Below are 18,709 nucleotides of genomic sequence, written 5' to 3' on the forward strand. Positions count from 1 at the left end.
CCATTTGAACAAAAAACTACAAATTCACATTAAAGCTTAAGTTTGGATCAAACTAATAACAATTACACACTCATATTAAAAGCTTTCCCCCTAGCCTTAGCTAGGGAGTTAGTTCCCCATAAAATAAAACTAAAACAGAAATTTAGAACTAGAAGAATTGGAGGAAGGAGAGAGAGCTCAAGAGAAGATTGTGAGCTTGGTGTATTTTCCTTCTATGGCAACACTCTATTTATAGAGAATGGGAATTGCTCATGTTGCAACTTGCTTTGATTAAACTATTATTCCACATTGCTACTACCAAGTGTTTCACCCGTCAATTGCCATCAAATGCTTCCTTTTGCTTAATTCATTGTGTTGATGACTCCACTTCCTCTTGCTTTTGTTATTCAATCTCTTTTATTTTGGCTAAGTGCGGCACCTTCTATCTTCATTCTTCATTTAATTTGCTGCACTCATAAATTTATTATTCCATGATTCCAAATCTTCTCAAGCCACCATCCAAACAACAATTGTTTACTTCCATTAAGTCTTGTTTGTTGCTTCATCCACTTCATGTTTTTCTTTCTTACTCTTTTATGTGTGGTGGGTATGAACATAGCCAATGAACCTCAAAGTCTAGCTACAAAGAGATAAACACACAAAATAATATCAAATTAAATAAAATTAGTTACTAACAAATATAATGTAGGGATAATAAATGTGATAATTATGTACTCATCAAATACCCCCAAACCTATAATTTGCTAGTCCTCGAGCAAACTAAAATTAAAAACTAAGCATAAATGAAAACTAACTAAGCCACTTTCGTAGGGATCTCGATTGCATTTAGCGCATGCAATAAGCCTTTAAACCCCTAGGTTGCCCTAGTGGACGAGTTGTAGTCTCGTGAGGGTTTACAGGGATGATACCCCCAAACATCTGAAATTTTAAGTAACTCTCCTGCCAAATCATCATCAAGAATGTCAAAGCTCAAAAACCAAGATTCTCAATTCATGAACAAATTTAAAAGAGCGAACACAAATCCAAAACTTTAAGTTCTCCCAGTCTAAAGTCAAAGTCATTTATCACCATTAATAAACTTTTCATTTGCTTGCTTTGGTGTAAAGTGAACTAACACAGTTGAGAAGACAAAAATTCAATCATAATCACACCATCCTTGCTATCTTAGATTTTTTTTTATTTTTTTAATAAATATATACATGCTATTATGTGGACTGTGCAATGTTTAGCTCCCTTAAGCTTTCTAATTAACCCATGTAGCGAGTGTTAGGCCAATGACTCTCAAACACAAAGGCTTTAAGGCATTAGGTGTTAAAACACCCCGATGAGCTTAATAACTCGAGTTAAAAAGGCTACAAAGCTAAACAAGTCACACATGCTTTTTTTTTTTTTCTTTTTTTTTTAAAAAGAACTTCACGGTTTGACGCGAACACTCACTACTGATTAGGCAAGAGGCCCGGTTACTAAGTGAAAGTTCTCTTTTTATTCTTTTTTATTCTTTTTTTTTTTAAGACAACAAAGATAAATACAATCAATCTCAAACTCTATCTTCTCAAGCGCATTAGTGTGAGTGTGAATTTTTCAAAGCTTAGCTCATAAATCATTCATTAAGTAGAAATAAATGAAAAAGACTAAAGACTGGATTAGTTATCGTATCGCTCAAGTGTTCTCAATTTTAAACTCATGCATGAATATCAAATCTCAATTTAATGCAAATATATTTCGATGACAACAAGCATAGAGGTTTTTTTTTTTTTTTTTAAGGAGAAAATTTTAGAAACAAATTGTGATAACTAATTCCACTCCCCCCCCAACTTGAATGAAACATTGTCCTCAATGTATAAAACTTAGAAATAAGCAATGTTATAACAACAAATGAAGGGTATTAAAGTAAAATAAAAAAAAATTAAAATACAAAATAAATAGAAAATACAATTACAAAACAAATAACAAACAAACAAAAGAAACAGGAACCCTTAATCACACAAGTACACAAGCAACTCATGGATGACCAGTTAAGGGCCTCAGAAAAGACAGCCAGGGGTTCCGGGAAGGTGGGAGGGGTCACAATGGTCCCGCTTAAAACCCAAACTTCTTAGACACCGAAAGTGTCGCCTAAAGAACTCCTAGACACTGTATTGACAGAGACGCTCACTGGAGTTACCAAAAGTCAACTCATATTATTTTAATTATTTAAAAATTTAAAAAAAAAAAAAAAAAAACTTAAAATAATAACCAAATAAGTAAAGAGAAAGGATTGGAATGCTCCCCCTTGAAGCGATTAGGTCGAGCATGATACCAAGTAAAGATAGTCTGAAAATTCAATCCTGATAAACAGGATTCTCCAAGTGAATCGTGTCATCCTGCAAAACAAAATTCTCCAAAAATGGTTTAAGACGTTGACCATTAACTTTAAAAACATTACCATTCTTTGGATCCTCAATCTCTACTGCTCCAAAAGGAAAAACTTTTGTGACCACAAATGGACCTGTCCATCTGGAACGCAGTTTACCAGGAAAAATATGCAATCTTGAATTATATAAGAGAACTTTCTGTGATGGTTCAAAGTTTTTCCTCAAAATATTTCTATCATGAAAAACCTTCATTTTCTCTTTGTAAATTCGAGAGTTTTCATAAGCATCATTCCTTAATTCTGCCAACTCATTCAACTGAAGCTTCCTATTCGAACTTGCATTATTTAAACCAAAATTAAACAATTTAATTGCCCAATATGCCTTATGTTCAAGTTCAACTGGTAAATGACAAGCCTTATCGTAGACAAGTCTGTACGGTGACATCCCTATGGGGGATTTGTATGCTGTACGGTATGCCCATAAAGCATCAGTTAATCTCAAAGACCAATCTTTACGGTTAGGACTCACAGTTTTTTCCAAAATTTGTTTTATCTCCCGATTAGCAAGTTCAACTTGACCGCTTGTTTGTGGGTGATATGGGGTAGCGACTTTATGAGTGACACCATATTTTTTCATTAAAGCCTCAAAAGGTTTATTACAAAAGTGTTTCCCCCCATCACTTATTATAGCTCGAGGTGTTCCAAATCTTGAGAAAATGTTTTCTTTTAAAAACCGCAAAACAGTTTTATGATCATTATGTCGACAAGGAACAGCCTCAACCCATTTGGAAACATAATCAATACCAACCAAGATATAAAGATATCCAAAAGAAATAGGAAATGGACCCATAAAATCAATGCCCCAACAATCAAATATTTCAATTACCAAAATTGGGTTCAAAGGCATCATATTTCTACGGGTAATTGCCCCTAACTTTTGACAACGGTCACAAGTTCGACAAAAAGAATTAGTGTCTTTAAAAAGCGTAGGCCAATAAAATCCACACTGCAAAATCTTTGCAGCGGTTTTCTTTACAGAAAAATGACCACCACATGCTTCATTATGACAAAAAGAAATTACTGCATGGATTTCATTATCAGGTACACACCTCCTAATGATTTGATCAGGGCAGTATTTAAACAGATAGGGGTCATCCCAAAAGAAATTTTTAACCTCTGTAAGAAATTTCCTCTTGTCTTGAGCAGTCCAATCAGATGGAATTTTACCTGTAGCAAGAAAATTAACAATGTTAGCAAACCAAGGTAATTCCGAAATAGTAAATAATTGCTCATCTGGAAAAGAATCATTAATTGGCAATGTTTCAATGGAATCCTCAAAACTCAATCTAGACAAATGATCAGCCACTACATTTTCTACTCCCTTTTTGTCTTTGATTGTGATGTCAAATTCTTGAAGTAGTAGGATCCACCTAATCAGTCGAGCTTTAGCATCTTTCTTTTCAAAAAGGTATTTTAAAGCTGCATGGTCAGTGAAAATAACAATAGGTGATCCAACTATATAAGAACGAAACTTATCCAAAGCAAATACCACAGCAAGGAGTTCTTTTTCAGTTGTAGAATAATTCATCTAAGCACTGTTCAAGGTTCTGCTTGCATAATGGATGACATGTGGCTTCTTATCCTTTCTTTGCCCCAAAACAGCTCCAACCGCAAAATCACTGGCATCACACATAATTTCAAAAGGTAAAGTCCAGTTAGGTGGTTGCATAATTGGAGCAGATGTGAGCAATTCAATTAATTTATCAAAAGCCTTTTGACATGAATCAGACCACTCAAATTTACTGTCTTTTAATAGGAGATTACACAAGGGTCTAGATATTGCACTAAAATTCTGAATAAATCTCCTATAAAAACCAGCATGACCTAAAAATGATCTGACATCTTTAACAGTTTTTGGAACTGGCAATTTTGAAATCAATTCAATTTTAGCTTTATCCACTTCAATTCCTTTAGATGAAACAATATGACCAAGAACAATTCCAGAAGAAACCATAAAATGACATTTCTCCCAATTTAAAACAAAGTTTTTCTCTTGGCATCGAACCAACACTTTTTCCAAATTACTCAAGCAATTATCAAAAGAATCACCGAAAACAGATATATCATCCATGAAAACTTCAAGAAATTGCTCAACCATATCACTGAAAATACTGATCATGCATCTTTGAAAAGTAGCAGGAGTATTACATAATCCGAAAGGCATTCTACGAAAAGCAAAAGTACCAAAAGGACATGTAAAAGTAGTTTTTTCTTGATCTTCAATGGCAATTTCAATTTGATAATAACCTGAGTATCCATCTAAGAAGCAATAAAATTCATGACCGGCTACCCTTTCTAAGATTTGATCAATGAAAGGTAAAGGGAAATGGTCTTTTCTAGTTGCAGAATTTAGCTTTCTATAATCAATGCACATGCGCCAACTTGAAACAACTCTAGTAGGTATCAATTCATTTTTATCATTTTCAACCACAGTTATGCCAGATTTCTTAGGTACAACTTGAGTAGGACTTACCCATTTACTATCAGAGATGGAATAAATAATACCTGCATCTATTAATTTCAACACCTCAGTTTTAACAACATCTTTCATGATTGGGTTTAACCTACGCTGTGCCTCCCTGGAAGACTTGGCTTCATCCTCTAAAAATATTTTATGAGTACAAACAAGAGGACTAATTCCCTTAATGTCAGCAAGAGTCCAACCAATGGCAGATCTATGAGAATTCAACACATTAAGTAACTTACCTTCTTGCAAAGAGTCAAGTTCAGAAGATATTACCACTGGAAAAGTGTTGTTGGCCCCCAAGAATGCATGTTTAAGTCCCATGGGTAAAGGCTTCAATTCTAGATTAGGAACTTCCACATTTGATGGCAATGTCTTTTCCTTCTGAGGTGGAAGCTTCTCAAACCTTGGCGTCCATTTATCAACCTGCAAGGAATTAAATAATGAATTAAGATAAGCAATTTCCGGATCCTCAAGTAATTCAGATTCTTTAGAATTCAATAAAAGATCCTCTAAAGGTTCAGAAATACTGGTCTTCTCAAATTGATCTTGCACAAGAGCTTCAATCAAGTTCACCACTGCGCAATCATCATCTTCATAAGGTCGCCTGAAAACATTAAAAATGTTAATTTCCAATGTCATGTTACCAAAACTGAGTTTCATTACCCCACTTCTGCAACTAATGTGTGCGTCACATGTAGCAAGGAAGGGACGTCCTAAAATGACAGGAATTTCATTTTCAGAATGCAAAACAGGTTGTGTATCCAAAACAACAAAGTCAACAGGGTAGTAAAATTTGTCCACTTGGACCAATACATCCTCAATTACCCCTCTCGGCACTCGTACAGAACGATCAGCAAGTTGCAACTTCATTGTTGTGGGCTTCAATTCACCAAGACCTAACTGCAAATATACTGAATATGGCAATAAATTTACACTAGCCCCCAAATCAAGCAAAGCACAATTGATGTAATTTTTTCCAATTACACATGAAAGAGTAGGACTTCCTGGATCTTTGTATTTAGGAGGGACCTTATGTTGCAACAATGCACTCACATGTTCAGTCAAAAATGCAGTTTTCTTCACCTGATGCTTTCTTTTAAAAGTGCACAGATCTTTTAAAAATTTAGCATAAGAAGGGATCTGTTTAATAGAATCTAACAAAGGAATATTAACTTTGACTTCTTTAAAAACATCCAAAATTTCAGAATTTTGATTCAATTTCTTTGGAGGATTTAAAGCTTGAGGAAAAGGAGCAGGAAAATGATATTCATTTGATTCATTCAAGTTGGACATGTTAAGTTTATCATTATTCTTAGATTTTTCAACTTCCTTCGGTGAAGGTGTGTTATCAATTATTTTACCACTTCTAAGAGCAATGACAGACTTAGCATGTTCAATTGAGGTTTCACACGAATTAACATTCTTTGGATTTGGTTGAGTTTGAGAAGGAAATTTTCCTTTTTCATTTATTGCAAAAGAATTTGTCAATTTAGAAATTTGGCTTTTAATTTCTTTATTTTCTTCAACCATTTGACCAAACAAGGTATCATACCTTTGATTTTGCTTCTGTTGTTCCTGCATAAATGCTTGAAGAGTATCGCTCAAAGAAGGTCTAGCATTAAATGTATTAGTTGCAGGAAACTGATGATTGAAAGAATTTCTATCACTTACTTGAGGTTGTGAATCATTGCTCCAACGAAAGTTTGGATAATTCCTTGTTGCTGGATTGTAAGTGTTGGAAAAAGGAGAATACTGTTGTTTGAAGTTTCCAACGGTAGCACAACGCTCCTCATAAGCTCCTTTCATTTCCTGAAAAATTGGGCAGTTTTTAACAGTATGACCAATCTCATAACAAGAATCACATACTTGATTAACATCAGCTTGAAAAACAGGTTGAGGCAAATTTGATTTTTCCGTTTTCAAAGCAGCTATCTCTTTAGTCAAAACCTCAAATTTTAATTTCCAATCATCTTCTTCTTTTAATTGGTAAATTCCTTTATTAGTAGAAGATGTGACAATTCTTGAACGATCAGTGGTTTCAACTAGACTGGGGACAGTCCATTGATGAGCTTTTTCAGCAATTTCATCCAAAAATTCTAGGGCATCATCAGGGTCTTTTTGCATAAAATTTCCATTACACATAGACTCAACAAATTGGCGATCACGAGGGAGAAGTCCCTCATAGATATAACTAGCAAGACGCCAGTTTTCAAAGCCATGGTGTGGGCACAAATTCAAAAGCTCTTTAAATTTTTCCCAAGTTTGGTACAAAGTTTCATTTTCTTTTTGAGAGAAATTTGAGATTCTTTTCTTAAGAGCAATTGTCTTGTGATTTGGAAAATATTTGTTAAAAAATGCTTGAGTCATTTCCCTCCAAGAACCTATGGATCTAGCCCTTAATGAATACAACCAACTTTTAGCCTTTTCTTTTAAGGAAAAAGGAAAAAATTTCAACCTTATGAAATTAATCCTATCAAGTTGAACATTGTAAAAAGTGCCAATAGCCTCTTCAAATTCCCTCACATGCACATAAGGATTTTCACTTTCCATGCCATGAAAAATGGGAAGCAGTTGAATCATTCCAGGTTTGAAATCATAATTTGGCATGTTAGGTGGAAACATGATGCATGAAGGATTTGGTGCACGAATAGGATGCAAAAATGTCTCTAAAGTTCTAGGTGCAACTACTTCTCTTATTTCATCATTCACAATCTGAGCATTAACCATTTGTTCATTATTCGCAATTTCTTGTTCATCATTCACAATTGCTGCCATGCTTTCAGATTTGTTGGATATTTCAGTTGAAGAAGTTGAAGCAGAATGTTCTAAATTAACAGTTTCAGACTTTTTGACAAACCTTCCTAGATGATCTCTAGGTCGCATAAAGTAAATAAATAAATATAAAAAAACAAAAACAAAAATAAAATAAAACAAAAAATTAAAAAATAAATAAATTATTAACAATAAGATGAAAGTTGGAAAGAGTGTACCATATGTGAAGAATTTCACATAACCAGCAAACCTCTGACCAAGGGGATCTCTGTACTCTTTGACCAGCCGCTCCCCGGCAACGGCGCCAATTTGTTCGCACCACTTTGCAAAACCCAAGGGAGATGTCGTATAGCAGTGTAGCTCGGAAGTCCGAGTGTCGTATCCACAGAGAGCAGTGTAAAGAAAATAACAGAGATGAAAAAGAACAATTATGATTGAGAGGTAGATTTATGCAAGATTTGATTTAGAGAAAATTTAATTGATTAAAACACTAAGGCATTGGGGTTCCACTTTTAACATAAGCATGCAACTCTTAATAATTTGATCCACAAAATATTTTCCACTGTAGTTGTTCAAAATAATTAAAGCTCTTTTTAATTTCCTTTAGAAGTATTCTAAGCATAACTTGTACCATTGGCAACAAACTATCAAAAAATAAACTTCATCGAAATTCTATTAATCTTTAGTAATTCTCTTCTCTTTTAAAAGCATGAAAGTTTTTACTACACAATGGGAAAAACATGATTGAACCCATGAAATAGATTATCAAACATTCATCAATTAATTAAAAAGAAAACTACAAATTCCATTTGAACAAAAAACTACAAATTCACATTAGAGCTTAAGTTTGGATCAAACTAATAACAATTACACACTAATATTAAAAGCTTTCCCCCTAGCCTTAGCTAGGGAGTTAGTTCCCCATAAAATAAAAATAAAACAGAAATTTAGAACTAGAAGAATTGGAGGAAGGAGAGAGAGCTCAAGAGAAGATTGTGAGCTTGGTGTATTTTCCTTCTATGGCAACACTCTATTTATAGAGAATGGGAACTGCTCATGTTGCAACTTGCTTTGATTAAACTATTATTCCACATTGCTACTACCAAGTGTTTCACCCGTCAATTGCCATCAAATGCTTCCTTTTGCTTAATTCATTGTGTTGATGACTCCACTTCCTCTTGCTTTTGTTATTCAATCTCTTTTATTTTGGCTAAGTGCGGCACCTTCTATCTTCATTCTTCATTTAATTTGCTGCACTCATAAATTTATTATTCCATGATTCCAAATCTTCTCAAGCCACCATCCAAACAACAATTGTTTACTTCCATTAAGTCTTGTTTGTTGCTTCATCCACTTCATGTTTTTCTTTCTTACTCTTTTATGTGTGGTGGGTATGAACATAGCCAATGAACCTCAAAGTCTAGCTACAAAGAGATAAACACACAAAATAATATCAAATTAAAAAAAATTAGTTACTAACAAATATAATGTAGGGATAACAAATGTGATAATTATGTACTCATCACACTCCAATTAGGAACGAACTGCCGTGGAACTTGAATTGTCCAATTCCGAACACCAATTGATTTCGGATCGAGCCTAAAACTTGGGCATCATCATAATATGGAGGGAGGAGTCGTTTGGTGAGTTTTGAGTGAAATCCAAACGCTAGAAGTATGGAATACACCAACCACTCCAATTAGGACCGAACGGCCGTTGAACTTGAATTCTCCAATTTGGAACACCTATTGACTTCGGATCGAGCCCCAAACTTGGGCAACATCATAATATGGTGGGAGGAGTCATTTGGTGAGTTTTGAGTGAAATCCAATCGCTAGAAGTATGGAATACACCAACCACTCCAATTAGGAACGAACTGCTGTTGAACTTGAATTGTCCAATTTCTCACACCTATTGATTTCGAATCGAGCCCAAAACTTGGGCAACATCATAATATGGTGGGAGGAGTCATTTGGTGAGTTTTGAGCGAAATCCAATCGCTAGAAGTATGGAATACACCAACCACTCCAATTAGGAACGAACTGCCATTGAACTTGAATTGTCGAATTTGGAACACCTATTGATTTCGGATCGAGCCTAAAACTTGGGCAACATCATAATATAGTGGGAGGAGTCATTTGGTGAGTTTTGAGTGAAATCCAATCGCTAGAAGTATGGAATACACCAACCACTCCAATTAGGAACGCACTGCCGTCGAACTTGAATTGTCCAATTTGGAACACCTATTGATTTCGGATCGAGCCCAAAACTTGGGCAACATCATAATATGGTGGGAGGAGTCATTTGGTTAGTTTTGAGTGAAATCCAATCGCTAGAAGTATGGAATACACCAACCACTCCAATTAGGAACGAACTGCCGTTGAACTTGAATTGTCCAATTTCTCACACCTATTGATTTCGGATCGAGCCCCAAACTTGGGCAACATCATAATATGGTGGGAGGAGTCATTTGGTGAGTTTTGAGTGAAATCCAATCGGTAGAAGTATGGAATACACCAACCACTCCAATTAGGAACGAACTGCCGTTGAACTTGAATTGTCCAATTTCTCACACCTATTTATTTCGGATCGATCCCCAAACTTGGGCAACATCATAATATGGTGGGAGGAGTCATTTGGGGAGTTTTGAGTGAAATCCAATCGCTAGAAGTATGGAATACACCAACCACTCCAATTAGGAACGAACTGCCGTTGAACTTTAATTGTCCAATTTCGAACACCTATTGATTTCGGATCAGGCCCAAAACTTGGGAACATCATAATATGATGGGAGGAGTCATTTGGTGAGTTTTGAGTGAAATCCAATCGCTAGAAGTATGGAATACACCAACCACTCCAATTAGGAACGAACTGCCGTTGAACTTGAATTGTCCAATTTGGAACACCTATTGATTTCGGATCGAGCCCAAAACTTGGGCAACATCATAATATGGTGGGAGGAGTCATTTGGTTAGTTTTGAGTGAAATCCAATTGCTAGAAGTATGGAATACACCAACCACTCCAATTAGGAACGAACTGCCGTTGAACTTGAATTGTCCATTTTGGAACACCTATTGATTTCGGATCGAGCCCCAAACTTGGGCAACATCATAATATGGTGGGACGAGTCATTTGGTGAGTTTTGAGTGAAATCCAATCGCTGGAAGTATGGAATACACCAACCACTCCAATTAGGAACGAACTGCCGTTGAACTTGAATTGTCCAATTTCTCACACCTATTGATTTCGGATCGATCCCCAAACTTGGGCAACATCATAATATGGTGGGAGGAGTCATTTGGTGAGTTTTGAGTGAAATCCAATCGCTAGAAGTATGGAATACACCAACCACTCCAGTTAAGAACGAACTGTCGTTGAACTTGAATTGTCCAATTTCTCACACCTATTGATTTCGGATCGAGCCCAAAACTTGGGCAACATCATAATATGGTGGGAGGAGTCATTTGGTTAGTTTTGAGTGAAATCCAATCGCTAGAAGTATGGAATACACCAACCACTCCAATTAGGAACGAACTGCCGTTGAAATTGAATTGTCCAATTTGGAAAACTTATTGATTTCGGATCGAGCCCAAAACTTGGGCAAAATCATAATATGGTGGGAGGATTCATTTGGTGAGTTTTGACTTAAATCCAAACGCTAGAAGTATGGAATACACCAACCACTCCAATTTGGAACGAACTGCCGTTGAACTTGAATTGTCCAATTTCGAACACCTATTGATTTCGGATCGAGCCCAAAACTTGGGCAACATCATAATATAGTGGGAGGAGTCATTTGGTGAGTTTTGAGTGAAATCCAATCGCTAGAAGTATGGAATACACCAACCACTCCAATTAGGAACGAACTGCCGTTGAACTTGAATTGTCCAATTTCTCACACCTATTGATTTCGGATCGAGCCCCAAACTTGGGCAACACCATAATATGGTGGGAGGAGTCATTTGGTGAGTTTTGAGTGAAATCCAATCGCTAGAAGTATGGAATACACCAACCACTCCAATTAGGAACGAACTGCCTTTGAACTTGAATTGTCCAATTTCTCACACCTATTGATTTCGGATCGAGCCCAAAACTTGGGCAACACCATAATATGGTGGGAGGAGTCATTTGGTGGGTTTTGAGCGAAATCCAATCGCTAGAAGTATGGAATACACCAACCACTCCAATTAGGAACGAACTGCCATTGAACTTGAATTGTCCAATTTGGAACACCGATTGATTTCGAAGCGAGCCCAAAACTTGGGCAACATGATATTATAGTGGGAGGAGTCATTTGGTGTGATTTGAGTGAAATCCAATCGCTAGAAGTATGGAATACACCAACCACTCCAATTAGGAACGAACTGCCGTTGAACTTGAATTGTCCAATTTGGAACACCTATTGATTTCGGATCAAGCCCAAAACATGGGCAACATCATAATATGGTGGGAGGAGTCATTTGGTTAGTTTTGAGTGAAATCCAATCGCTATAAGTATGGAATACACCGACTACTCCAATTAGGAACGAACTGCCGTTGAACTTGAATTGTCAAATTTGGAACACCTATTGATTTCGGATCGAGCCCAAAACTTGGGCAACATCATAATATGGTGGGAGGAGTCATTTGGTTAGTTTTGAGTGAAATCCAATCGCTAGAAGTATGGAATACACCAACCACTCCAATTAGGAACGAACTGCCGTTGAACTTGAATTGTCCAATTTCTCACACCTATTGATTTCGGATCGAGCCCAAAACTTGGGCAACATCATAATATGGTGGGAGGAGTCATTTGGTTAGTTTTGAGTGAAATCCAATCGCTAGAAGTATGGAATACACCAACCACTCCAATTAGGAACGAACTGCCGTTGAAATTGAATTGTCCAATTTGGAACACCTATTGATTTCGGATCGTGCCCGAAACTTGGGCAACATCATTATATGGTGGGAGGAGTCATTTGGTTAGTTTTGAGTGAAATCCAATCGCTAGAAGTATGGAATACACCAACCATTCCAATTAGGAACAAACTGCCGTTGAACTTGAATTGTCCAATTTCTCACACCTATTGATTTCGGATCGAACCTAAAACTTGGGCAACATCATAATATGGTGGGAGGAGTCATTTGGTGAGTTTTGAGTGAAATCCAATCGCTAGAAGTGTGGAATACACCAACCACTCCAATTTGGAACGAACTGCCGTTGAACTTGAATTGTCCAATTTCTCACACCTATTGATTTCGGATCGAGCCCCAAACTTGGGCAACATCATAATATGGTGGGAGGAGTCATTTGGTGAGTTTTGAGTGAAATCCAATTGCTGGAAGTATGGAATACACCAACCACTCCAATTGGGAACGAACTGCCGTTGAAATTGAATTGTCCGATTTCGAACACCAATTTGGAACACCTATTGATTTCGGATCGAGCCCAAAACTTGGGCAACATCATAATATAGTGGGAGGAGTCATTTGGTGTGTTTTGAGTGAAATCCAATCGCTAGAAGTACGGAATACACCAACCACTCCAATTTGGAATGAACTGCCGTTGAACTTGAATTGTCCAATTTGGAAAACCTATTGATTTCGGATCGAGCCCAAAACTTGGGCAACATCATACTATGGTGGGAGGAGTCATTTGGTTAGTTTTGAGTGAAAACCAATCGCTAGAAGTATGGAATACACCAACCACTCCAATTAGGAACGAACTGCCGTTGAACTTGAATTATCCAATTTGGAACACTTATTGATTTCGGATCGAGCCCCAAACTTGGGCAACAACGTAATATGGTGGGAGGAGTCATTGGGTGAGTTTTGAGTGAAATCCAATCGCTAAAAGTTTGGAATACACCAACAACTCCAATTAGGAACGAACTGCCGTTGAACTTGAATTGTCCAATTTGGAACACCTATTGATATTGGATCGAGCCCCAAACTTGGGCAACATCGTAATATGGTGGGAGGAGTCATTTGGTGAGTTTTGAGTGAAATCCAATCGCTAGAATTATGGAATACACCAACCACTCCAATTAGGAACGAACTGCTGTTGAACTTGAATTGTCCAATTTCTCACACCTATTGATTTCGGATCGAGCCCCAAACTTGGGCAAAATCATAATATGGTGGGAGGAGTCATTTGGTGAGTTTTGAGTGAAATCCAATCGCTAGAACTATGGAGTACACCAACCACTTCCATTTGGAACGAACTGCCGTTGAACTTGAATTGTCCAATTTCTAACACCTATTGATTACGGATCGAGCCCAAAACTTGGGCAACATCGTAATATGGTGGGAGGAGTCATTTGGTGAGTTTTGAGTGAAATCCAATCGCTAGAAGTATGGAATACACCAACCACTCCAATTAGGAACGAACTGCCGTTGAACTTGAATTGTCCAATTTGGAACACCTATTGATTTCTGATCGAGCCCAAAACTTGGGCAACTTCATAATATGGTGGGAGGAGTCAATTGGTGAGATTTGAGTGAAATCCAATCGCTAGAAGTATGGAATACACCAACCACTCCAATTAGGAACGAACTGCCGTTGAACTTGAATTATCCAATTTGGAACACTTATTGATTTCGGATCGAGCCCCAAACTTGGGCAACATCATAATATGGTGGGAGGAGTCATTTGGTGACTTTTGAGTGAAATCCAATCGCTAGAAGTATGGAATACACCAACCACTCCAATTAGGAACGAACTGCCGTTGAACTTGAATTGTCCAATTTGGAAAACCTATTGATTTCGGATCGAGCCCAAAACATGGGCAACATCATAATGTGGTGGGAGGAGTCATTTGGTGAGATTTGAGTGAAATCCAATCGCTAGAAGTATGGAATACACCAACCACTCCAGATAGGAACGAACTTCCGTCGAACTTGAATTGTCCAATTTGGAACACCTATTGATTTCGGATCGAGACCAAAACATGGGCAACATCATAATATGGTGGGAGGAGTCATTTGGTGAGTTTTAAGTGAAATCCAATCGTTAGAAGTATGGAATACACCAACCACTCCCATTACGAACGAACTGCCGTTGAACTTGAATTGTCCAATTTCTAACACCTATTGATTTCGGATCGAACCCCAAACTTGTGCAACATCATAATATGGTGGGAGGAGTCATTTGGTGAGTTTTGAGTGAAATCCAATCGCTAGAAGTATGGAATACACCAACCACTCCAATTAGGAACGAACTGCCGTTGAACTTGAATTGCCCAATTTCTCACACCTATTGATTTCGGATCGAGCCCCAAACTTGGGCAAAATCATAATATGGTGGGAGGAGTCATTTGGTGAGTTTTGAGTGAAATCCAATCGCTAGAACTATGGAGTACACCAACCACTTCCATTTGGAACGAACTGCCGTTGAACTTGAATTGTCCAATTTTTAACACCTATTGATTTCGGATCGAGCCCAAAACTTGGGCAACATCGTAATATGGTGGGAGGAGTCATTTGGTGAGTTTTGAGTGAAATCCAATCGCTAGAAGTATGGAATACACCAACCACTCCAATTAGGAACGAACCGCCGTTGAACTTGAATTTTCCAATTTGGAACACTTATTGATTTCGGATCGAGCCCCAAACTTGGGCAACATCATAATATGGTGGGAGGAGTCATTTGGTGAGTTTTGAGTGAAATCCAATCGCTAGAAGTATGGAATACAGCAACCACTCCAATTTGGAACGAACTGCCGTTGAACTTGAATTGTCCAATTTGGAAAACCTATTGATTTCGGATCGAGCCCAAAACTTGGGCAACAGCATACTATGGTGGGAGGAGTCATTTGGTTAGTTTTGAGTGAAATCCAATCGCTAGAAGTGTGGAATACACCAACCATCCAATTAGGAACGAACCGCCGTTGAACTCGAATTGTCCAATTTGGAACACCTATTGATTTCGGATCGAGCACAAAACTTGGGCAACATCATAATATGGTGGGACGAGTCATTTGGTGAGTTTTGAGAGAAATCCAATCGCTAGAAGTATGGAATACACCAACCACTCCAATTAGGAACGAACTGCCGTTGAACTTGAATTGTCCAATTTGGAACACCTATTGATTTCGGATCGAGCCCGAAACATGGGCAACATCATAATATGGTGGGAGGAGTCATTTGGTGAGTTTTGAGTGAAATCCAATCGCTAGAACTATGGAGTACACCAACCACTTCCATTTGGAACGAACTGCCGTTGAACTTGAATTGTCCAATTTCTAACACCTATTGATTTCGGATCGAGCCCAAAACTTGGGCAACATCGTAATATGGTGGGAGGAGTCATTTGGTGAGTTTTGAGTGAAATCCAAACGCTAGAAGTATGGAATACACCAACCACTCCAATTAGGAACGAACTGCCGTTGAACTTGAATTGTCCAATTTGGAACACCTATTGATTTCGGATCGAGCCCAAAACTTGGGCAACATCATAATATGGTGGGAGGAGTCATTTGGTGAGTTTTGAGTGAAATCCAATCGCTAGAAGTGTGGAATACACCAACCACTCCAATTAGGAACGAACTGCCGTTGAACTTGAATTGTCCAATTTCTCACACCTATTGATTTCTGATCGAGCCCAAAACTTGGGCAACATCATAATATGGTGGGAGGAGTCAATTGGTGAGATTTGAGTGAAATCCAATCGCTAGAAGTATGGAATACACCAACCACTCCAATTAGGAACGAACTGCCGTTGAACTTGAATTATCCAATTTGGAACACTTATTGATTTCGGATCGAGCCCCAAACTTGGGCAACATCATAATATGGTGGGAGGAGTCATTTGGTGACTTTTGAGTGAAATCCAATCGCTAGAAGTATGGAATGCACCAACCACTCCAATTAGGAACGAACTGCCGTTGAACTTGAATTGTCCAATTTGGAAAACCTATTGATTTCGGATCGAGCCCAAAACATGGGCAACATCATAATGTGGTGGGAGGAGTCATTTGGTGAGTTTTAAGTGAAATCCAATCGTTAGAAGTATGGAATACACCAACCACTCCCATTACGAACGAACTGCCGTTGAACTTGAATTGTCCAATTTCTAACACCTATTGATTTCGGATCGAACCTCAAACTTGTGCAACATCATAATATGGTGAGAGGAGTCATTTGGTGAGTTTTGTTTGAAATCCAATCGCTAGAAGTATGGAATACACCAACCACTCCAGTTAGGAACGAACTTCCGTCGAACTTGAATTGTCCAATTTGGAACACCTATTTATTTCGGATCGAGCCCAAAACATGGGCAACATCATAATATGGTATGAGGAGTCATTTGGTGAGTTTTAAGTGAAATCCAATTGTTAGAAGTATGGAATACACCAACCACTCCCATTACGAACGAACTGCCGTTGAACTTGAATTGCCCAATTTCTAACACCTATTGATTTCGGATCGAACCCCAAACTTGTGCAACATCATGATATGGTGGGTGGAGTCATTTGGTAAGTTTTGAGTGAAATCCAATCGCTAGAAGTATGGAATACACCAACCACTCCAATTAGGAACGAACTGCCGTTGAACTTGAATTGCCCAATTTCTCACACCTATTGATTTCGGATCGAGCCCCAAACTTGGGTAAAATCATAATATGGTGGGAGGAGTCATTTGGTGAGTTTTGAGTGAAATCCAATCGCTAGAAGTAAGGAATACACCAACCACTCTCATTACGAACGAACTGCCGTTGAACTTGAATTGTCCAATTTCTAACACCTATTGATTTCGGATCGAACCCCAAACTTGTGCAACAACATAATATGGTGGGAGGAGTCATTTGGTGAGTTTTGAGTGAAATCCAATCGCTAGAAGTATGGAATACACCAACCACTCCAATTAGGAACGAACTGCCGTTGAACTTGAATTGCCCAATTTCTCACACCTATTGATTTCGGATCGAGCCCCAAACTTGGGCAAAATCATAATATGGTGGGAGGAGTCATTTGGTGAGTTTTGAGTGAAATCCAATCGCTAGAAGTAAGGAATACACCAACCACTCCAATTAGGAACGAACTGCCGCTGAACTTGAATTGTCCAATTTGGAACACATATTGATTTCGGATCGAGCCCAAAACTTGGGCAACATCATAATATGGTGGGAGGAGTCGTTTGGTTAGTTTTGAGTGAAATCCAATCGCTAGAAGTATGGAATACACCAACCACTCCAATTAGGAACGAACTGCCGTTGAACTTGAATTGTCCAATTTCTCACACCTATTGATTTCGGATCGAGCCCCAAACTTGGGCAAAATCGTAATATGGTGGGAGGAGTCATTTGGTGAGTTTTGAGTGAAATCCAATCGCTAGAAGTATGGAATACACCAACCACTCCAATTAGGAACGAACTGCCGTTGAACTTGAATTGTCCAATTTGGAACACCTATTGATTTCGGATCGAGCCCAAAACTTGGGCAACATCATAATATGGTGGGAGGAGTCATTTGGTGAGTTTTGAGTGAAATCCAATCGCTAGAAGTATGGAATACACCAACCACTCCAATTAGGAACGAACTGCCGTTGAAATTGAATTGTCCAATTTGGAAAACCTATTGATTTCGGATTGAGCCCGAAACTTGGGCAACATCGTAATATGGTGGGAGGAGTTATTTGTTTAGTTTTGAGTGAAATCCAATCGCTAGAAGTATGGAATACACCAACCACTCCAATTAGGAACGAACTGCCGTTGAACTTGAATTGTCTAATTTCTCACACCTATTGATTTCGGATCGAGCCCAAAACTTGGGCAACATCATAATATGGTGGGAGGAGTCATTTGGTGAGTTTTGAGTGAAATCCAATCGCTAGAAGTGTGGAATACGCCAACCACTCCAATTAGGAACGAACTGCCGTTGAACTTGAATTGTCCAATTTCTCACACCTATTGATTTCGGATCGAGCCCAAAACATGGGCAACATCATCATATGGTGGGAGGAGTCATTTGGTTAGTTTTGAGTGAAATCCAATCGCTAGAAGTATGGAATACACCAACCACTCCAATTAGGAACGAACTGCCGTTGAACTTGAATTGTCCAATTTGGAACACCTATT

The 18,709-nt window shown here is 38.0% G+C and overlaps 1 protein-coding gene and 1 non-coding gene across 2 annotated transcripts; one reads left to right on the plus strand and one right to left on the minus strand.

Moving 5' to 3' along the window:
• Positions 1-608: 608 nt before the first annotated feature.
• On the minus strand, positions 609-6,173 carry LOC148294204 (uncharacterized). Its single transcript, XM_088253328.1, has 4 exons — positions 5,120-6,173; positions 3,445-3,580; positions 2,690-2,832; positions 609-619 (listed from the first exon to the last, which is right to left on the minus strand). The coding sequence occupies exons 1-4, from the start codon at positions 6,171-6,173 to the stop codon at positions 609-611; spliced, it is 1,344 nt and encodes a 447-aa protein (XP_088109454.1).
• A 919-nt stretch (positions 6,174-7,092) lies between these two features.
• On the plus strand, positions 7,093-7,199 carry LOC148294205 (small nucleolar RNA R71). The gene has a single exon (XR_015836143.1). It is a non-coding gene; the product is annotated as a small nucleolar RNA R71 (small nucleolar RNA).
• The last annotated feature ends 11,510 nt before the right edge of the window (positions 7,200-18,709 follow it).

This window comes from Prunus avium, chromosome 5, assembly GCF_965620075.1.
Source record: "Prunus avium chromosome 5, drPruAviu1.hap1.1, whole genome shotgun sequence".
NCBI classification, from domain to species: domain Eukaryota; kingdom Viridiplantae; phylum Streptophyta; class Magnoliopsida; order Rosales; family Rosaceae; genus Prunus; species Prunus avium.